The following is a 24,016-nucleotide window of genomic DNA, read 5'->3' on the forward strand; positions in this document are numbered from 1 at the left end:
GTTTGAGCACAATTTAGAAGGATGAGAGATCATGATGTTTATCAGATATTACAGATAGCTCCATTGCTGGAAATCAAGGTCAAGGGGAAAATACCAAGTACTAGGCGTGTGAAGGTAAACAGGGGTCATGTGTCTCAAAGGGCCTTGTTTAGCATACTTGCATGGAATTTTCCCTTTAAGTGGGGAACTTATAAGTTAGGCTCATGGAATACGCTCATGGAAATCTGAGGGATACTCGCATGAATCTTTTTTTTTTTTTTTTTGCATAGACAGGCACTGGGAATTGAACCCTGGTCTCCAGCATGGCAAGTGAGAACTCTACCTGCTGAGCCACATGGCCCACCATCGCGTGAATTTTAGTATATCAGTGACACCCAGAAATTACATGCAATATCTGGGATTATTTTTGAAGGAAAGAAGGTCATAAATTTGATAGTATGAGAGACATGATCTTGCTCAGCTTTGGGATGGCTAGCTAACCTGGTAGAAGCACGCTGCTGATGTGAGGATTCCACATGACTCGCAGGGCGGGATCTGGTTCTTTGTATCCCTAGCTCCCGGCACCCAAACGGTCCCATACTGTCTTATGTTTTCCCAGTAATCAATAAACATTTGAATATAATTAGGGCTAGAAGCAGGGAGAGCCGTGAGGAGCCTCATGCAATTATCCAGTCAGATATGACATGACTGGTCTCTAGAATAAAGGTGATAATGGGGATGGAGAAAAATTGGCAGAATTCAGAGGTATTTAAGAGGTCAAATCAACAAGATTCAGCAAGTGATTGACTGGGAGAAAGATTTCCTGGCTAATAGGGTGGATGATGGATGTTGATGCCGTGCTGTTCTTCTCTTAGAGTTATTTGTCATATGCAGCCTGTATGATGTCCTGTGAACATCCTTTATCTCGCTTTGCAGAATGTGAACTTCTTGAAGACAAGCTATTTTAAAAATTGGTTTTGGTATTCTCAGTAGCAGTTGGTATAGAGACTTCTAGCTAGTAAGTACTTAGGAAATCTGTGCTGAAAAAAGTAAAGATGCTGTCGTAAGTATATGTAGTCAATTTCCTAGTACCTACAGCAAGATTACTTTTGTCTACCCTTTCTAAATTTCCTGACAGTGTTTGCCTCACAATAATGTGCAGTCTTTGTGAGGAAATAATAGGGATCAGTGAGCCACTCATCTACTGTGAACAGCGCAGGGCCAGGGGCTGGGCTGGTAGGCTTCAGAGCTCCTTTGGACATTGAAGAAGAGCAATTTCTCATGAATCGGTTTTGCATGTTGGGTGTGTAATTTTATCCAGAAGGTTCTGCTTCTGAGACAAGTGGGGAATGAAATCCTCTGATGAGAAAGGTGTTTCCACAAAACGGATACAGAGGTTTAACAGGACAATTTCTTAGTGAATGTGTAATCTGTCTTGAGAGCTACTGCAGGGATGTGTGCAATTAGTAGATTTCCTGCCTTTCCTCAAAAAGGCAAGGTTTGTTGGTACTTGGGTAGAGTTCAAGGAGGGTGGGGGTTTCAACTGACAGCATAGGAAGGTGATGTGATCTGTTGGAAAGGACGGTGGTTCTAGAACCAGAAAAAGATCTAAGTTCAATTTTTTTTCCCATTGCTCATTTTTAATTATGTGGCATTTGAGAAAGTTGTGTGACCTCTTTGAGAAATATTACCTTCATTCCTTACAAAATAGAAATAATGGTAATAGCTAATATTTTCCAGAACTGCTGTAATTTGTTAACTTATTTTATCCTGGCAACACATCCATGTGATAGGTGCTGTTACCTCCGTTTTACAGAAAGGTAAACTGAGAATTAAGTAAATTTGCAAGGCAGCACAACTACCAAGTGGCAAAGGAGGGTGTGGACTCTGACATTCTGGCACAGAGCCCACACTGTCAGCCACTGTGTACCTTGTAGGACTGTGATGAGGCTCAAGTGTAACATACGAAAAATCTTGGAAAGTAATATTGGACAAATGTTTGGTTTAATAACACCATTAATGGTATTTTATTGGTCAGATAGATTTTGGCAGGGATACCTATGGATCTAAATACAACTTCCACATTGAGTGTTTCAAAGGAAGAGTAAGGTTTAAAGCTCAAATAATTAACCATAGCATGGATGCTTGGATAATATTTGGACGTAAATTGGGGATCACCTATACCTTTACTATACCAAAAAATTGGGGAGACAGCTTTTCTGCACAGAGTTTTATAGCTGCGTTTGGGGCTTTATCCCTCTGTACTCTTTCCATCTCACACTTTTGTGAGACTCTTCCCAAATTCTTTGTGGAAAGAACAGAATCAGGGAAAAGTGTCAATCATCACTGTTCTTCAAAGAGTTTTGCGAAGCAAAATAAGTTTGCTTTTAGAGGATGAGTTTTTTATTCATCAGATGGCTTCAAATAAAAATCATTGTCAAAAACTAGCACATAGATATGTACCCTCCTAAAGCCCTCCTAGTAATCACATTGATACTGATGCCATCCCAAACTGTATAATATTTAAATTGAATGTGAGCCTTAGCACCTGAAGTAATATTAAGGCCTTGAAGCAACAAAATTTGGGTTATAACACAGAGACTAATATGGGGGCATCTCCGTTAGGTGAGGCGGACGGGGCCGTGCTCCTGCGGTAGGTGACAGCTGAGTTCTGATTTATGAGGAGGCAGCCTTGGAGGGGTGCAGGTTAGTCTCCTTGGCAGCAGTCCTGGGACTGGAGCTTGGTGTGCTTAAGACACAGAGCCAAGAAGACCCTCTGGATAGTGTTCTTGAAAGGAAATCTTTTTATGTTTATGAATTTTTTTTTCGTAACAATCAATTCACATAACTCTTATGTGCATTAATTTTGAGAACCACTGCCATAATCAAGGATATGTGAGGAAGACAAAGTCCTTCAACTGAATGTATTCTCATCCTCGATGGAAAGTTGGTGAAAATGGACTTTGGGGCCATGCAGGTTTTTAATAAGATGAAACTTGTTACTCATGATTCATCCTCATTTTTCTCATATGATAAATGGGGAAAATAATAGCCCCTTCTTAATAGAAATTGTGGCTGTGAAACAAGACCATGTAAACATTTGTTGCACACTGGTGGGTACTTGGTAGAATCTCAGTAGGTGTTAGGTAGTGTGAGCAGAAATTTTTAAAAAAGCAGACTGGATAAATATTAAGGGAAAACATTTTTTTAATCACTTATTTTTTGTAATAGAATTCAAGAATTATTTTTGCTAGAATTTTGAAACTTCATGACTTTTCATTGGTACACAAGTTGGACTTTATTTTGCAGGATTAGTTCAGAAAATATCTGCAGAGTAAGTGCCGTAAATCTGCGACAGTGCATGATAACCTGTTTGAAATTGAAACTCTCATCTTGGATGACAGTGTTGATGGAAGCCTACCATGCTGCAGGAGCATCACACTTATTTTCTCATTCAGAAGCTCCATGAGAAAGTAGGCTTGTTCCCATCATTCATGTGGGGACACTTAGGCCACAATAATCTAAGTAACTTGCCAAAGGGCACACTGCTAGTCATATGCAGTGCCGAGATTTGAGCATAGAGCTCTCTGTCTTAAAACGCCAGACTTTGCTTGAGGAAAATGCATTAGGTAAAAAAGAGCTTTGTTTTAATTATCTGTATGTTTTAGGTTAAAAATGATTTTTGACCTTGAATTGTACTAATGAGTTCATTTACCACTTAGATGGTAACAGAGAATCTTAAGTTATTTTTATACTCATCATTTACAAGTAACCTAGTGTGAAAAGTTTTGAAATTGAGGAAATACAACTTGACCATCTGTTGGATGAAGAGAAGCCAAAATCAAACGCCTAGCTAGATACTGTCCATCCTGTCTCCCGGTTTAGGGCATAGTGTGGCTTGTTTGATTTAATCCTGCTAACTCATTTGAATTGTTTAATGTGAAATTCCTCAAGTATTACCATCCCAACAATCCATACCTATCATTTTTGTCTAATAAAATATATTTTGTCCTTTGAGATCCAGGGATAAATAGGGCTATAGATCACTGAAGTGAAAATCCCCTCAATCTCAAAAAGGCTGTTTTGAGCCCTTCATAGTCTAGTCAAACATGCTGTTTTTAAATGGCTTGTCACTTCCTCTTTTAAGTGTGCCTTGCTTTCACCAAAAGATTTTACTTGCGCACTGAAAATTAAAGAGGCAGGCGTGGCTAATGTTTAACTCATGAAGGCAGCAGAATTTTGTAAAATAAACAAACTTCGAGTTCCATAATCTGCTATCTTCCTTGAAATGCATGTAAGAGTGATAAATATTATGTTTCCAGAGCAAAGACAGAAAAATGCACTAATGTCTTTTGAAAGAATGGGTCATGCTACATCCATTCCATCTCAAAACAACGTCACATGAAACTTGGAAACAAATGGTTTCCCAGTGTAGCATGCAGAAACGAGAAATGTCTTGCATTTACATTGAAAAGCCATTGTGTATATGATGAGTCTTGGGAGTTCAAAGCTGCAGGAAACATGGTTGGATCCTTTGTGCTTCTCTTGAAAAGAATCAAAGGGTAGCTCTTTTACTGTGTAGAGGCACACTCCCAAGGAATTGGTTTAAATCTCCTCTCTAGCAGCTAAGCATGGCAGAGTCACTGACCTTGTATTTTGACAGTGTCAGGGAGAGAGAGAGCAGGATACAAGAAAAGAGGAGAAAACAGTCTCCTGGATTGAATGGCTGGCGAATGTGTTAAAATTGAAATGAACATGTCTCCACCATCCTCTACATTTCTCCAAAGTTGTTCTTTTGTTTTGAAGCCAAATGCCGTAACTTGGCTAAACAATGAGTCACAATGAACTAAATAATGTTTAGATAAAATAGGTGTCTCTTTTGGAAAACATCTATTTCTTTGCACATAATGTCCTATTCTTTAAATTTGAGATCTTATGGTATAAAGTTTACTATATTTCTTCCTGTGTTCAAATGAAAGTGGGTTTAAGAATGTATCGAGTGAAAATAGAGTTCAGGAATTTTGGTTGGTGGGGGGAGCTGGCTTGTTAAATTCCAAATAGTCTGTCTGAAAGTTGTGGGTGGTCTTTCATCATTCTGAAGGAATCTGGAGATCAAACATTTTTGGCAATATATAGCTCTTTTCCAGTTAGCAATAATTGGCATTCATTTCCTAGTCTAGCTCAACATTTTGTTAGGTGCAGTGCATCCAGGCTCCTATATGTATGTGTAAATTAGAAAGATCTGTAAAGCAAGTGCACACTGCATGATGCTTGATTATAGAGTAATTAAAATTCTTTAACCTATGAAACATCGAATTAACCCTTCAGTATTGTAACAGACTGTTGTTTCACGTTGGACACATCATGAGAAGTAATGTTAACAAGATGAATTTTTCCAGGACTTTTTCTTTGCCAATTTATTTCTATGCAAACAACTATTTTTTGTATTTTCTTCACTGACTGTTAAGTCATAAAACATCTGTACCTTGAGAACTCTTCGTTAACCGAATTGTTTTCTAACAAACTTGTAAGTGATCATGCTGAGCACTTTCCCAGGTTTTATGTTGGCCCCTCAACACCTTAGGAAAAACCCAGATGCTTTCGTGGAACATATAAGGAGTTTGCATCTTTGCATTTTGCTTGGACCTTTGCTTCAACCTGGAATGCCCCACCCAAATCCTCTTCTTTTTCAACTCCAGAAACTTCTAATCGTCTTTTGAATGTCTCATCTTAAGTTTCTAACCAGGCTCTTCCCACTCGCTGGAAAACTCTAACTCATATTAATTCCTCAGGTGACAGCTTAACTTTCTGACCTCTGATGTATAGCAGCTGCCCCGTCTTAAACCTTTTTTACTATATTTTGTGCATTTATTACTCTGATTATTAGTTTAATATTTATAGTGGTCCAACTGATATTTGTTGAATGAAGAAACATTGTCAAGTGGTTTCACTTGTCTAAGATTTTCTTGTTATTTCCAAGAAGATTAATCCTCCATTTTCAATGCTCCCTCAGTTTCCTGAGTCATCATCTTGTATTGCATTTTTTGGTGTACCTGTCTTCACTTACAGGGGAAAAATTAAGGTTTTTCATTATTTACCTAGCCCTTGGTTCATTGGTCTATTAAATTACTGTGTAAATGTATATTGAGAAATTACTGTATAAATGTAAGACTGAAAGGGTATTTTTCTTCCATGTAGAGCCTGGTGCAATGTATATAAATGTAAGCCTTATGTCATAGAGAACTGTGGCAAACGAATGGTCAGAGACCTCTATGGGGGTGACATGGGGCAAGAGACCCCACCCAACACATGGGATCTCCAATTCCTCTTGCTATCATCAGGTGTGCTCACTAAAAGGCCCCCTGAAGGCCACAGTATAGCCAAAGAAAGTTTGATTGAAAGCATAGAAAATCAATAAATAGACGTTTTGTGTTACACAAATGCTTATATGCCTCTGTAATTACCTTTCCATGTAATGCAGTGGTCACTGCTTGGTAGTGGGGTAATCTTTTATATTCTCTCTGCTCTGGGACGGTGATGGCATGACATACCCTTGCCAGCTCCTCATGCTGTCCCATGAGGGTCTGAGATACTGTCTCCCTGTCCTTAAATTTCTGTTCCCCCACGCAAGGACCTTTAGTCTGAATATTTAAAAATATTTCCTCCTAGTCTTATTTTCTGTCACTGATTTTCAGTAATTGTTTTCATATTGAAATACCCTGCATTTAAAACTTAACACCCAGGAGAAAAAATTTTCTATGTTTTAAAAACTGTTCATAAACATTCCTAGAGACAGTGTAATATATTTAGTACCAGGTACATTAATTTGCATCATTCTCCACTTACATTATTCCCCAAACATTTTTTTTTTCATGTTTCTGTCCTTATGTTTTGGTTTTGTTATGCTCACTACAGTGGGTCTCTGTTCTTGAAAACCTTGCCCCAGAGCAGCTTTTCCAGCTGTGTCAAGGCCTCTAGAAAGGAGGTGTCGGTGAGGTGCTTCCCCTTCCATGTGTTTATCTCTTTATTTACAGCTCAAGCAGACACTGATCTGAGGTCCTCCTGACAGAATGAATGCTGCCAATATGGGCATCTCAGCTCATCCATATTGTTCTCCTACAGCTTAACAGTAGTTTTAGATTTTATTCTACTTTTTAGAAATTACTTCCTTCCAGTCAGAGGTTCTCAAGACAGCTGAGATGTGCCCTAATTGTACACTCCAGTTAACACTTTCCATACAAGGAGCCAAAGATTGGCACCTAAAGTCCTTGAAATTGACTTTCTTGTGTTCTAAGTAAGCTTAAAGGAAGAGAAGTCAGAATTTAGAATTCTCCCATTGACTGTACCATGCAAAAAAAGGGAATATGCTTTTGGTTGGGGGAAAAAAAAAAATCTTAGTTTAGCTTCATTTTTCCAGGAAAGATGCAACTATATTACTCTGCGTATATTTATAAGGTAGATTTTTTTCAAGTAGACCTTTTTTTTTCTACCAGATTTATAGTTGTATGAAGGACTACATTAGCTTTATATATTTTCTGCAAAATAGATAATACCTATAATGAAAAATGAATCATTTTATAGACATTTTTATGGCTACAGAGACTTTAGAGATCATTCTGGCTACTAGACAATCATACCCTTTTGATGTGAAGATGAGAGACCAGAGGCCCCAGGGGAGAGGTGGAGGAGGGAGAGGGAGAGAGAAGGGGCACACCAACCCCTGCATCTGCAAAATGGGGAGCTAGAACTTCTGCCCCAATGGGTTAACTACAAAACTGGAGCTTTTCTTCTCCACCCCCACATTTTAATAATGATAAATTATTATTATGAAAACCCCAGTTTTCTGAATTTCCTAGCATTTTTCCCTCATTTTATTGGTTCAAGCTCATAATTTTTAATTCACCAAGATGAAAAGATCATAAAACTCAATATAGTAGAAAAAGGTATAGAACGTGCATAAATCAAGAACTTTGTCTCACATTCAGACACCTTCTGTTATGAAATTGTAATGGGAATCAGCATGGTCTTAGCAGGTCTTAGAGTGCAGCCCTCCTCCCCCATGGTATCTGAATATTTCAGGTGATAGTCCAGGCAGCCTTCAAGAGACAAGCAGACCACAAAGAGAGATGAGCAAATATCAGATGAGACCTGACTTCATCTAGAGAATCTAGGAAGATTTTATGAAGCAGTTCAATTTAAATGACATTTGAACTGCTGCTTGAGTTATGAGTAGGCTTTAGAAAAAGGCAGGAGGAATCTTGTAGGCAGGAAGCATAACAAGTTCAAAGCCCCAGAGGCAGAAAGGAAAAAGGCAAGTTTGAAGTTGTGAAAAGAAAGCCACAAGGGCAAGACAAAGAAAACAGAAAAATAGTAATCAAAAGGATTTCTAGTGAGGTAATCTGGAGTTATCATGACAGGCCTTGAAGGCCATGTTAAGAATTTTTTATTTGTTCTAAAAGTAAAAGAAAGCCATTCAAGATGATGAAGAACATAAAATGCGAGTGCTCATCCAATTTAACGTGTAAACTGTGACTCTCTGATGGTGAAAGAGAGGCACTATTGATAAGTATGCAGGGAAAGCAGACATACATCGAGTCAACTTGGGCAAACAACATTTTTTTAAAGGTTCCTGCATGTTTGCTAGTCTTCTCTCTGACATGACTACTGGGAGGTACTTGCTATGTTCTTCCCTGGCCAGGCTAACTAAATTGAATTGTTTTCCCCAGTCTTCCTTTCATTCACTGGCATTTTGCTTCCATGTAGTCAGTCATGCCCATCCACTAAAAAAAGACAGAAAAATTGGAATCTTTTACTTTCTTCATGGAGCTTGTCGGAGCCTTAGGTCTTACTTTCACGTAACCCTTATCAGGTCCACTGGGGTGGTTGAATGGGAACAGCTTCTTGAGAATTTGATTGTTCTCAGGTTGTTTGAGGGGTGCTTCCTCCTCCCTGCAACTAGCAAAGAAAATATGAAAGGCAGAGGCATTGCTTATACTATATTTTATGCTGAACATATTCACGTTTTGGGCAATAACATAGTAGGAACCCAACAAATAAGTATCAAAGATATCTGTCTGAATAGAAAAGCAGAAGAATATACAATCAAGTTCACAGATTAAGGAACAGACCTTGTTTTGAATCCTGGCTCTACCCTCTTCTAGTTTTTATTGTCAGATTACTCAAATTCACTGAATCTTGTGGTCTTTACAAGTGGATCTGGACTAATATTGGGATCTACCATAGAGATTTTATTTATTTATTTTTAATTTTAACATGGGCAGGCACCAGGAATCAAACCCGGGTCTTGGGCAAAAAGAATTCTGTCACTGAACCACCATTGCACCACCCCTACCATAGAGTTTTTAATGAGAATTTTATGAAATGAGTTTATAAAGCACCTAGAATTGTTACTACCACTGGAAACCTCAATATGCTAACTATTTGAGACTATTAATTTTGAACCAATGTGGTTTGAAGAACATGCCTTTTTGGTCTCTACTTACGTTAAGAATGAGGAGTATTTGTCATTTAGACTGCTGAAGTTTCACTGCTTTTCTCTTTATTTGCCTGTTTTTCCTAAAGGGACAGAAGAAGTTCAATTTCTAACCCAGTCTCAAAATATTGAACAGGAAGAAAATTCAGGGTATGGGTGCGGTCATTTAAACCCATGCTACTTAAAATTCTTCTGAGATAAGACATTCGGGAGAGGAAATTATCATGTCAGTAGCAATATCTCTGAAGTAGAAGGTATCCTAAGGATTCCGTTTGAAATTGGTTGATATACATTCTGCCCTGCCGAAGACCTGACGTTTATGATGAGGAGAATGTCATGGTGGGTTAACAAAACAGAATGACAGAATATAAAATAAAAGTTTAAATTCTCTTAAGGCAGTGATCTTTTATCATTCAAGTAAAGTATGAGCATGCAATAAGGGATCAATAAATATATATTAAATAAATTAATTAAAAATATATTATGAACTCTAAAATATACTTAATGAATCACTACATATACTTCTAATTGAGAAACTCCCAAAAATTGATTTTCAAAGGAGTAATCTTTTGCCTATTTTTGAATTTTATTAAAGTCCTATAACAATGTACTGTTCTGGGTGAATAAGTTCCCCTAAGTTCCCTTATTTATGAAAGGAAATCCTAGACTCTCCACCTTCCTCTATCTAGATCAAATTTCTGAGCCCATGAATCGATTGTTATTGACTTAGTTACTTCAGAAAAGTTAAGACTGGTTTAACAGAAAACAAAGGTTAGTTTTTATGTGGATAGGGATAGAGTGTTGTTTACAGACAGGATCTATACTTCTATATGAAATTATGTTGTGATGGCTATACCAATATATTAACTCTATTTGAATAGTCTCCGAAGCTTGTATTGCTGGGATTTATACTTTGGGAAAAATCTACTGTTCTCCAACTCTAAATTCTGAAGGCACACAGTTGTCTCCATTACAATGAAAAGTCTGTGTAAATACATGAATTTCAGGTGAGCATATAGTGCTGCAAATTTTCCCTCAGGGAACTTTGGCATGGAAGACATTACAGTAATTTTCCATCATGGGGCTTTCCAATAATGTGGATTCCAGGATAGACGCATGAAGTAAGTACTTTTTTTTAGATATTGTTTCCCAGGAGATTTTCCCAGGGACTCTGAGACCTATGCTGCCCTTGGTAAGGCTGCTGCATTTTCTAACACCACATATTTTCTGCCAAAGTCCTCCTCAATCAGTTGAGCATGTCCGGGAAAACAACAAAACTATCTGCACCTTTAATGTTGTAAAAAGAAGACATCATTATTAAGATTAAATTAGGTGGGGTGATGGCATATTTTGACTTGTTTAGATGAAAAACCAGTAACTGTGATTCTCTTCTTTCAATGTGGCCAAATCATTGAATCACTGAATTATTTATTGACATAATTTAGATCTACATTAAGCAAAAATGATGGATTCCTGTGTCATCCTTTTTATAGGCAAAATCCTCTTTGCTTTGAACTCGCATCTTTGCTCTAAAAAGAATATTGCTTTGTTTTATTTCCCAAGCCCCAAAGTTCAATTATGGCCACTAACAGCAATTTAAATAACAGGAGTTCTCCTAAAGTAAATCTTCCTTGGTAACAGCTGTCAACTGTCAATGAGATAAAGGTAATTAAATTTGAAGATAGCTTTATGGTTCAAAAAATCAGATAAAATCTTTGGACAAGAAAGGTCTTAAGTGAAGGCAGGGATTGCTCCCTCTGGTACTTGAATTAATGCAAGAAATTGATTACTTTCTAATGAAACAGGTAAAGAGAATACCTGTCATTGTTTGTTACTTGCAAGCAAATTCAGTTAAGGATATTTACCCAGTTAAGATCACTCTCTTGGTTTCACTTCAATATAAATTAGGGTAAGAAAGAAAAAAAAAAAGTATAGTTTATATGAACACCTGAATTAATCAAACCATAGTAAAAAAGGGTGAGAAATGGGTATTTGGGGGCTGTGAACACTCAGAAGGTATATCAGTTAGGATGAGTTTCCAGGATAAAAAATGATAATTTCAATTCAGGCAATCAGAAATGGAAACTTGCAGAAGTGAGGTAACTTTCAAAAGGTACATACTTAATAGATGATGCAGTTATGATTTCAACTGTGAGCTAACTGACCTCAATCCTTATTCTCTGCACTATATTGCATTGTTCCCTATCGATCATGAATCACTTTCAGGTTCAATTCCAGAGCTACCATTTCTATATCTAATAACACATCTCTATGCTTTGCTTTTCACTGTAGATATGCTCTTTGTTAAACTTTTTTATTGTATAATATAACATATATACAAAGCAAAGAAGTAAAAAAGCAACAGTTTTCAAACACTCTTCAACAAGGAGTTAAAAGACAGATTCCAGAATTTGTCATGGGCTTCCATACCATCATCTCAGATTTTTCCTGCTCCAGAACATTGAGGGCTAGAAGGAATAAATATTTTTTTTATAATCACAATAAACTTTTTTTCTTTTTTGTGAAAAATAACATGTATACAAATAAGCAATAAATTTCAAAGCTCAGAGCAACAGTTAGTTGTAGAACAGATTTCAAAGTTTGATATGAGTTACAATTCCAAAATTTTAGGTTTTTACTTCTAGCTGCTTCAGAATAGTGGCGGCTAAAAGAAATATCAATACAATGATTCAGCAATCATACTCATTTGTTAAACCCTACCTTCTCTGTATAATTACACTATCACCTTTGATCCTTCTATTAGATATGCTCTTATTTAGAAGTACTATCTACTTTCAGGATGGTGCATAATAATCTATAAGGAGAATTGAAAATCTCTACCTGTAGATTTGATACTCTATTTACAAATGTGGGACATTTCTTCATGGATTTGAATTTCATTTGCTAACACCAAGGTAACCTCTCAACCCCCAAAACTTACCTTTGGTGCTCTCAGAATCAACAAAGGAAGACAGTGGCATACTGAGGTGTGGAATTTAATTCATTCTCTGGAACAGCTAGTAAACAGCCAGGAACTGTATGGAACATCTGCTGGAGGGATATCAGTGAACGTACACACATTTTACACCAGTCTGGAATGGGTGGAATGGCTGAGATGTCACACAGAAGTGTAAGTCTCCCAAGCCAAAGAGACTGGTGCCCCTCCCCACAGGCATAGCAGGCTGGTTCCCTGAGTGGAAAGGAAACAGACTCTATTAGTAGCAAGGAGTTAGCTAAACCAAGCCCCAATTGTGGAATTAATTAACAGTTTCTGACTACTGAAAACAGGTCCTGAGCACAAATAAACCTGAAGTAAGCAAGATAGGAACAAGGAGTTTTCACCCCCGCAGAGAGGAGGTAGGGTTAATGGCAAAATAATAATAATAATAATAATAATAATAATAATAATAATAATAAATAAATAAAATAAAAAAGAAAACTGAGGCTTTATTTTTAGTTGGACAACAAAAAATACTGGAAAAGGGCTGGTTCCCAAGAACAGGGGGGACATAGAGCCTGGGAACACATACAACCACGTACCAAGTCCAGCTCTTGTTTGGCAAACATAGGGAGCAGGGTCCACTCTGAAAAGACATTTTTTTCAACTTCTTAATAGTTCTTTAGATAGAAATAGGAGCACTCTCAGGCTCCAGTCCTGCCAGGCAAAGGCACAATTAAGGTATGCCTGATAAACTAGGCAGGTGAACTATTCCCTAAAGGGTGTATCTTCCCCAAGAAAAGGGGGCAGGGCCCAGCTCAAGGGGAAGCCCTCCTTCAGGAAATTTAGGCCCCAGGGCCTAGAAAACAGAAGCAATCAAAGCCTGCCTACTACCTTCGCCTCCTTCTCAACTACCCCCCTGAGAGGAAGAGGCTGCTGAAATTAAAGGCACTGTATCACTTTTTGCTGGTGCAAAGCTATGGGAAGACAAGTGCCACATGCTGGGCAGTATAGGAAAAACACAGAGACTAGAGGCTTCACGGGAAAGTCTGACAACCTGCTGGGTCTCATCTTCAATGAAACTTGATACTGGGTACTGTCTCCTCCAGAGACATGGGCCTATCTGGTCTGGGAAAATTTGACTGGGGTTGATCATAGATCTGAGGAGATGCTCCTGAAAAAAAAAAAAAAAGGCTCTATATAAGCAGGGCAGGAAACAAACAAACAAAAAAAAAGAACTGAAAAATTCTGATCAGTTAAAAGAACCAATGCTAGAGGTTTAGAGTAAATTGAACTGAATGCCAAAGAACATATAGAAACAAAGCCATCCAACAAGAAAATCCCAGGTAAAAGAGTGAAAACAACTATTCATACTAGGAAAATCGAAGCTATGGCTCAGTCAAAAGAACAAACAAATAGTTCAAATGAGATACATGAGTTGAAACACCTAACTCAGGATGTTCAGACATGCACAATCTCATCAAAAATAAAATCAACATATTGAGGGGGGATATAAAGAAGACATTGGGTGAACATAAAGAGGAACTTGAAAGTTTGAAAAAACAAACTGCAGAACTTATGGAAATGAAAGGCCCAATATAAGAGATGAAAAAACAATGGAAACTTACAATAATAGATTTGAAAAGGCAGAAGGATTAGTGAACTAGAAAACAGATCATCTGATATCAGACACATAAAAGAAAATATAGGGAAAAGAATGGAAAAATATGAGCAGGGTCTCAGGGAATTGAATGACAGCATGAAGCACAGGAATATACATGTTATAGGTGTCCCAGAAGGAGAAGAGAAGGGAAAAAGAGTAGGAAGACTATTGGAGGAAGTAATCATTGAAAATTTCCCACCCCTAATGCAAGAAATAAATCCAAGAAGTGCAGCATACCCAACCAGAGTAGATCTGAATAGACCTACTCCAAGACACTTACTAATCAGATTGTCCAATGTCAAAGGGAAAGAAAGAATCTTGAAAGGATAAGAGAAAAGAAATTGATCACATACAAAGGAAGCTCAATAAGACTATGTATGGATTTCTCAGCAGAAGCCATGGAGGTGAGAAGGCAATAGTATGATGTATCTAAGATTCTGAAAGAGTAAAACTGCCCACCAAGAGTTCTATACCCAGCAGAAATGTCCTTCAGAAAATGAGGGGAGATTAAAATATTTTCAGGCAGTCACTGAAAGAACTGGTGACTAAGAGACCATCTCTCAAAGAATTACTAACGGGAGCACTACAGGCAGTTAGGAAAAGACAGGAGAGAGAGATCTGGAGAAGAATGTAGAAATGAAGACTATCAGTAAAGGTAAAAAGAGACAAAAAAAAAAAAAAAGATATGACACATAAAGTCCAAAAGCCAAAAGGCAGTAGAAGAAAGTACTGCCTTTACAATAAAACATTTAATGTTAATGGCTTAATTTCCCAATTAAAAGACATAGATTGACAGAACAGATTTAAAAAAAAGGACCCATCTATATGCTTTCTACAGGAGACTCACTTTAGATGCAGTGACAAAAATAGGTTGAAAGTGAAAGGTTGGAAAAAGATATTTCATGCAAACAACAATCAGAAAAGAGCAGGGGCATTTATACTAATATCTGACAAATTAGACTTCAAATGTAAAACAATTAAAAAGACAAAGAAGGACACTATTATTAATAAAAGGAACAATTCAATAAGAAGACATAACAATCATAAATATTTGTGCACCGAGCCAGAATGCTCCAGAATACATGAGGCAAACACTAACAACAGTAAAGGGAGAAGTAGACACTTCTACCATAATAGTTGATGATTTCAATTCCCCACTCTTATCAATGGATAGAATGATTAGACAGAGGCTCAATAAGAAAACAGAGACTTTGAATAGTAATTAACTAGACTTAACAGAATTTGTATATCATTACACCCTACAAGCTCAGGATACACATTTTTCTCAAGTGCTGAAGAGGATGTGGAGAAAGAGGCATACTTATCTACTGTTGGTGGGAACATAAAATGGTACAAATGCTCTGGAAGGCAGTTTGGCAGTTTTTCACAATGCTAAGTATAGAATTGCCACATGATTGGCAATCCCATTATTAGGTACATATTCAGAGGAACTGAAGGGAAGGACACAAATGGATATTTGCACTACTGATGTTTATAGCAGCATTATTTATGATTATCAAGAGATAGGAACAGTCCAAATGTCCATCAACGGACAAGTGGCTAAATAACCTGTGGTATATATGTATGATGGGATATTACATAACTGTAAGATAGAATAAAGTCATGAAGTATGTAACAATGTGAATGAACATTGAGGACAGTATGCTAGTGAAATTAGCCAGAAACAACAGGACAAATACTATATGGTCTTACTAATATGAACTGATATTAATGAGTGAACTTTGAGAGTTGAAGTTAAGAACACAGATTGGTAGGTGATAGAAAGAGGGTAGAGATTGGGCTTTTGGTGTTGAAGGAATACAGATGTGCAATGGGACTGATTGTAAAAATTCAGAAATGGATAGTATAATACTATCTGATGTTAGCACAATAATATAAATACTCCGAATGAAAGTGAATGTGAATATGGCTGAGAAAGAAGGGTTGGAGGCATGTATGACACCAGAAGGAAAGATAGACAATAAAGACTGAGATGATATAATTTAGGAATGTCTAAAGTGGATAATGATTGTGATTATGTGTACAAATATAAAAATGTTTTTACATGGGGGAGAACGAATGAATGTCAACTTTGCAAGGTGTTGAAAATGAGATAGTATGCAGGGAGAAGTACAATCAATGCAAGCTAGGGTCTATAATCAACAGTAACATTGTAATATGCTTTCGCTGAATGTAACAAAGGCATTATGCCAAAACTAAATGTCAACAAGTGGGGTGTAGGGGAGGGGTATGGATTTTTTGCAAAAGAAAAGGAAATATCTTAGTATAGATTATGGTGGTGAAGGCATGGCTATTAGGTTGGGTTGTATGATGTGGAAATAAAACTGTTCATAAATGAACAGAGAGAAACAAATGCTAAAGAAAAGGTGGAGAAAGAGATATACCTATTCCCTGCTGGTAGGGAGGCTGAGAGGTGCTACCCCTCCCGAGGGCAGTGCGTTGGTTCACAGGAGGCTAGTGGTGGGGTTGCCATATGATCCTGCAACCCTGCTGGTAATTATATAACTTGAAGAACTGAGAGTGAGGACACGAATGGACATTTGCACACTGCTATTTATGGTGGCAGTGTTAGTGATTCGCAATGGATGCAGGTGACCTAAAGGTACAACGACTGAGGAATGGAAGGAGAAACTGTGTTGTATATATGCAACGGTATGCAACGGACTGCTGAGTGGCTGCAAGAAAGAATGAAGTTATGAGACTTGCAACGAAGTGAATAACCTTGCGGACAGCATGCTGAGTGAAATGTCAGAAACAAAACGACAAATAATATCATGCCTCACTCATATGGACTAACTATAATATACAAACTCAGAGAACTGAAATTGAGAGCACGGGTATCAGATTGGAGCCTATTGTAAAGGGTCCTAGACTGTAAACTCTTTCAGCAGTCACATATATTCTGGAGTTGTTATTTCTAAATTCTGAGATGCTAAGCTATTCGTGTATAATCTAGTCATTCCTAAAACTTTGGGTATTTATGTGACACTTGAGACTCCAGAGTTAGAGCTCTGAAACTGTGAAAGTCAGCTGTACCCCATACAGCAACTTAAAAAAAGTTGAGCTAGTGATCAGACTTCAACTAGAGATATGAATGAAGCTGATCCAGATAGGACCAAGGTAATCAGAATATAGAGTAAAGGATGGTATTCATGGTATGGGCAGAAGAGTAAAAAAATAAGGAAAATAGATAAGAAATAATGGGGGATACAGGGGAGGGAGACTCAACAAGGGTATTTTTTTTTGGGGGGGGGCATCTGCATTGTCCCTTTATCCCATGCCTAACTCTGCGTAAACACATCCAAATCCTTTAAGTCCCTATATCAACTCTTCCTTTCTATATCTAGCATATCAAAACGTTGTTAATTCCATACCTTGACGATTACAACAGCACCTCTTAGGTTTCCAGTCTCACACCCTCAAAACATCCTGCACACTTCGATTATTTTTCTTCAAAGTGCTTTCTTTTATTATGTTACCCTGTTGCTTAAATAATTCAAGAAGATCCTAAAGTTGAAATCATAAATCAGGTACTCAAGTCCTCTGATGTTTTATTTTCCCTTGTGTAAGGAATCCTCACTTTCCTGGCTGCAACTTGATGTCATGCACCAACTCATGATAGGAAGTAACACAGGTAAAGGTTACCCCAGGCCAGGCACTCAACTGAGCACTTTCCAAATACTAACAATTTACACCTCACAGCAATCCTTCAATGCAGGTACATTATTATCCTGACTTTACAGATGAGGACACTGAAGTCCAGAGAGATTAAGACACTTGCCAAAAACATACAGAACTGAAATGGCATAGCCTGGATTCGGACAGCCAGGCACCAAAGGCCGTGTGCTCAGGCAGATTTTTAACTGCTTCATGCTATGCATTTCACTGGAGAGTTATTTATTCAATAAGTGTTGAACATCCATTTTGCACCCCAAGCTACTCTATCTTAGTCTTGTACTTTACAGAAAAGCGACACAACCATGAATCACCTCCCTGAAGATGAAAAGCAAGGTTTATTAAAGGACATCCTGGATTGCGGGCAGAATCAAGGCCACTGTGTCTTCCCCACCCTTTGCGTGACACTTGCTTCGATCCCATATTTCCTCTCAACTCCTGGGCCCCTGGATTTTTTCCTATGTCAGCCCTAACCTTCGGTCTGCCATTGGTTGATGTTTTTCCTGAATGACATTCCTGTCTCCCTCAACTTTGCTGTTCGGCTCTTGAAGGAAGCTGTTCCCGTTTCTGGGCGAGCAGCACCCGTCTGCTCACGGCACTGAGCTGTCTGCCCGTGGGACCCGGGGGACCCGTGCGTCTCCGGGGTTTGGAGGTCAGCAGGGCACAGTGCTCAGCCCTGAGTCTCCCGTTTCCAGAGATCTCTTGCCTCATTTCTTGTTTCCAATGAACCGCCTGTTTTTTGGTGGTGTCTCTTCCTCTCATTTTACTTCTCAGGATTCTTCTGAAGTGTGCATTTTAGCTTCTTAATGGTTTCCTTCCCATGACAAATCCTACATGTTACTATCATTGTATGGACAGTGTATCAGAGACTATGTTTTACAACCATGTGTTAGTAATTTTATCAACACAGCTAAGTAAATTAAAATATATATATGTATATGTACAAAAAGAAAAAGCAGCAGAAATAAAGATATCCCAGAAATAAAGATATGTACCTAGATGCATCTTTTTTTAATAAAAAAGTATGATTCAAACATACACCTTTAATATTTATTCAGTGAAACAATAATAACATGAATTTATTGAATACTTCTTCTGTCACTCTTAAATTTTACATATATCAATTCAATTGATTGCCATGGAAAGTCTCAGAAATAGAACACTCAGTAGAGTAAAATTATTGTTTCTTTTTGCAAATGAGGAAATTGAGGCACAGAGAAGTGAAGTTACTTGTTTAATATCACAGTAATTTAGACACTGGGGCCACTGGGGTATAATCACTACATGATTTCCATGGCATTTTAAGATTGTTGAATCAGAGTACCCAAAGGATCTTATGGTAGGCATTCTAACTATTCATTTTCATGAAAACAGGTCAAATGTGTAACTTCTCTTTTTTCCAATATGATAATGGTATATGGCCTAAGAGCTCTCAGAATATTGCTCAGGTCTTCCTGCAAGCTTCCCTATAATTTTCTAATTTGGTTTATGTAAAACCACAGCCCCATCAGAATTCCTATAAATCTGTTTATAAATTCAGCTCCCAAAAACTTAAAAATTGTTCAGCATTGAAATAGTAACACTAGAAATCAGATTCTTTTAGAAGGTTTGTCACTCTCTTAAGATCGTAATCAAAAGAGAAAAGAAATTTTGAATCTGCTGTAGTAATTATTGACTTTTTTTTTTTGTCATGGTACATTCATTGTCTGTAAAGGTCAGCTATGCAGGCACATGTTCAATGTAAAAGGGAATAAGTGAACATTGAGACACCAAAATCTGAAAATTCAGAAAGTCTAAAATTTCGAACTTTTTCCCATTGATATACACATAGGCATGCTATTGTTTAAATGACATGACCTACTGATTGAAATGTAATGGGAAAAGAGTAGATTAATTTTCAGATAATTTCCATTATTTTAGATTAAGTAGAGTTTTGCTGTAAAAGTCAGGTAAATGTTTATAGCAGGAAATACTCCTCTGATTGTATAAGAATACATCATTAACAGAGGCCAGGGACCCTTTAATGCTGCCGTTGCTTTTCTCAAACTGCTCATTATACATTTTTTCGTTTAACTAATTAAACTAGTTTTGAACCGAAGACATCCTGTGATAAAATTAAAAGGAGATTCTCATAAATGTGGATAATTTTGTACTCACAGTGTTATCATAAACTTCAACTTTACATGTATTGATTTACTTTTGTTTTACTTCAGTATAGAAACAATAAATAAAAATTCCCACAAACATAAGCCTATTTAAGCATTAATCTACTAGTAGGGGTAAATATCTCTTGACATTTTTGCTAAATGTTCCTGAAAGACTTTTCATTAAGGTTTTTATGGAGTGTGATTGTATCTCAATAAAATTGGATTAAAATAATAGTAATAGAATCAGATGAACTAAGATAGTCTATTCTCACTTGTGCTGTTCACGTTTTCAGAGCTGCAGGAAACCAGGACCTCTGAGTATTTCAGCCTATCCCACCACCCTTTGGACTACAGGATATTATTAATGGATGAAGATCAGGACCGGATATATGTGGGCAGCAAAGATCACATTCTTTCCTTGAATATTAACAATATAAGCCAAGAACCTTTGAGTGTAAGTTTATCATTTTAATGAGTACAGTGTTGACCTCTTAGATGCCTTTTTCTTTAAAAATTTCAGATACGATGTAAAACAATAGGTATTTTCAATAAACCAACAATAGAAAACACTGGTCACATGTTGATAAATAGTTGGAAGTTATGAGTTAGTTCAAAAGCTGAAAATATAATCAGTCCATGACTGCATGTTTAGTTTCAGTTTTTTAGCAATCTAAACCATGGAGCTAAATGTATATATAGAATACTGTGTGTATGTATTTATATAGAGAAAGGCAAAAACAGGAGCGTTGAGAATAGCATGGAAAAATAGACAAATGTAGGATATGACCTACCTTGCCATTTGCATGTAAACCAAGTAGGCTTGACAGGAATGGAGTTATTAAATGCACCGTTATTTGAACAAGTGTAGCTTTTATTGGCCATTCTGTTGCACAAGGAAATAAAATTACCTTCATTGGAGTAAAGAAATACAAATAGGTTAATTATCAACTTATTGCAACAAGATTTCTGAATTTACTATTTTCACAATGGGTGATGAACTGTCAATTAAAAATAAACAGTTATCACTGCCACACCTTACCCAAGGCTACAGTGACATAGAAGGCTAGCACAGTATTACAGAGGGAAACTCTTGGGTTTCGTCAGATTATGTTAGCTGTGGAAGTACCTTAGGACCCTTTTAAGTAAATCTTATCAGTTTGATTGTGTGTTACCAAAAATAATATTAAACTGAGGTAGCAATATAAATGTAAATTCATTGTGGTATAAGCAGCAAGTGAAAGTAAACTATAAATCAAAAAGGAGGAAACCACACATCATATTTTGCCCACTTATATTGCAGATGACCTTATTTAGTTTTGCACAATTATTGATGAACACTTATTATCAAAAGACTCTCATTAAAGTGAAAATTAAAATATTAATTGTTATAATAAACTAAATACAATACTTATTGAGTTCATAAAACTAAACAAAAAGAATTTTGCAAATAAAGGTAGAGATAGACCTTAAAAGAAACCTGTTAGCATGAAGTAAACGAAGAGCATTAGGCTGTTTTATATCCAAGTGAGATTACTCATTTATTTTCCTTTCTGAGCAGGTTTTCTGGCCAGCATCTGCAATCAAAGTTGAAGAATGCAAAATGGCTGGCAAAGATCCCACAGTGAGTGCTTAAAAAAAAAAAAGAAAACCCTTAAATATTTGGTCTTTGCGTTGTTAGATACCTTGAATGCAGCCAAGAATGAGACAAAGAGTGTTGGTATTTTAATCCTCTTCTGGACACAGGGTAAAAATGTAAATGCAGAGTTTGGAGCTCTCACACCCTTTACAACTTTGAAATTCCTGACTGGGTAAAAATTTTCTTGCCTTGCTTTCATTATTGCATGCTGACACATTTCATGATGGATTTCAGTAATAACCCCTGTTCCAAGTGGATCCAACCTGCAGAATTCTCAGCAGGCTTCTGAAATAATGATAATGCGAGTCTGGACTATTTCCCAAAACCATGCGAACTTCTTTTCCAAAGAAAGATTCTCGGCAAAAGAGTAGTGGTTAGTCGGCACATTCCAGAGGCATAAATCACTAGTAATGAATGTTACCTTTGTTAATTAAAAATAATCACAAAGAACAACAATCAAGGAAGATAGAAAAACTAAAAAAATGTTCAGTGTGTAATAATTATACAAGTTGTATTGCTTTAGGTGGGATTCAGTATTAAGAGTGAGAAAATGCATATTGATTTGTACAAATGACTTGCTAAAACTGGCACATTGAATGATTCTTGAATATTTTAAAAGGAATGTATAGAACGTATCTTTAATATTCACATGTCATTGCATGTTTACAATGAAGTATATGTATGTCATTTTACCTTTTTTGTTTCAAATCATGAAAAATAATGCAATGGAGGCAAGTATTCAAGTCACCAACTCCACAAATAATTTAGTAAAGGTGTTCCTTCCTTCCTCCCTTTCTTCCTTCCTTCCTTCCTACCTTCCTTCCTTCTTTCCTTCATCACTTCCTCACTCACTCACTCACTTATTCACTCAACAAATATTTATCGAGTATCTGTTGTTTCAGTCATAGAGCTAGTTTGCTGAAGAAATAATTTATGCAAAAATATACAGTTCCAGGGCTCATCAACTTTACTGTCTTGTTGAGGAAGTCAACATTAATCAAATGAGCATGGAAATATATGAGCATATAGAAATGAGAAGTAAATATAGTAATTGGGAAGAAAAACCAGGAAATGCATGGGCATGCACACACACACACACACACACACACACACAAATACACATTCCGGTCTGAAGTTTATAACAAGTAATAGACTCAACTTAGCACCACAAGTGTCGACTGAGCACTTACTGTTGTGTGGTAAGGCCAGAAATGACCAGTGTCGTGAAGAGTGTGCACTGAGCCTTGGTGGTGAGCACTGCACAGAGCCATGCGGTTAGCTCAGACATAGGACCAGACCAGGCTTTGAGGAAAAGAAAAATACTGAAATGAAGTTTGCAATTTCATTGACTCTGAACAGTTTCAAGTGTAAGATTCTGAAAAGATCTGACCCAAGGCAGAGCCAGGGGGTCCTGGAATACACAATCTTTCAAATGTTCAAAAAGATTTACATTCATAGGAGCTGCCACAGGCAGAATATTAGCATTTAGGTATCTGTGTGCATTCTATTTTCAAAAATTCCTGTCCATTTTCTAAAATATCTTAGCCAAGTCACTTGAATTCCTGTACCCTTTAGGAAAGTAGAAAACCTTTGTTGTTTATCTTCTGATAATTGAAGTCATTAGGTGAAATGGCCAATGCATACTTATATTTTCTATAATTCCAATTATATTTTTCACATTCCACTAGCATTCAAGGCTATCTTTAAATTGTGTCGATGACGATACACAGGGAAATGACTACTGGAAGTCTCGGTTCGAGGTATTGTTAGGTCTCAGCTGGACAGATTTTGTTTGTTCAGCCAATGTTATTGGATCCTTGGAAATAATATTCAAACTGATCTTCATATACATGTTCTTTACATGCAAGGGAAGAGAATGGTTGATGAATCCATCTCATTTCATAAATGTGAGACACTTGCAGAGTAGATGTCTTTTAATTGGGCCACAAGAAAAATGATGCCAAAAAGGTCTTTGGCACTTCTATAAGGCAACATATTTTTATTACACTTCTCATGAAACCAAATATTTAAACACCTCCTAACCTATTTGTAGTAAATGAAATCTAGTTGCTTAACATTTAATTATAAAACTATTAATAGAGGATCCATAGGTTAATAAGAATAGTTCCTAACTTTAAGGAGTTTTACAGTATAGTAGGGATAATGAGGCATATATGCACCTATCATAAAATGATAACAGCAACATTTAGTGCTACAGGCCAGGCAGTGTTCTAAGTGCTTTATTTTGATCCTTATAGCAATGTGATGAGGTGGATATTATTGCCATATCAATATGTTTGAGATGGAAAAACAGAACCTCTGAGAAAGTAATTTGCCCCAGCTGTAGTGCTGGCAAGTGGCAGGGCTGGTACTGAATCAGGCCTATATAGCTTTAGATCCTGTACCATTAACTGCTAAAATATGCCTCCTCTCCAAGGAGAGCACAGTAAATGCTAAGGGTACA

At 37.0% G+C, this 24,016-nt stretch overlaps 1 protein-coding gene across 1 annotated transcript in view; it reads left to right on the forward strand.

Moving 5' to 3' along the window:
- Positions 1–24,016, forward strand: part of SEMA3C (semaphorin 3C) — a 177,798-nt gene that overhangs the window by 71,828 nt on the left and 81,954 nt on the right. Inside the window, 2 exon segments of the mRNA XM_077152163.1 lie at positions 20,210–20,370; positions 21,475–21,537. Of these exon segments, the coding sequence (XP_077008278.1) occupies positions 20,210–20,370; positions 21,475–21,537 (224 nt within the window).

Source organism: Tamandua tetradactyla, chromosome 1 (assembly GCF_023851605.1).
Source record: "Tamandua tetradactyla isolate mTamTet1 chromosome 1, mTamTet1.pri, whole genome shotgun sequence".
Lineage (NCBI taxonomy): Eukaryota > Metazoa > Chordata > Mammalia > Pilosa > Myrmecophagidae > Tamandua > Tamandua tetradactyla.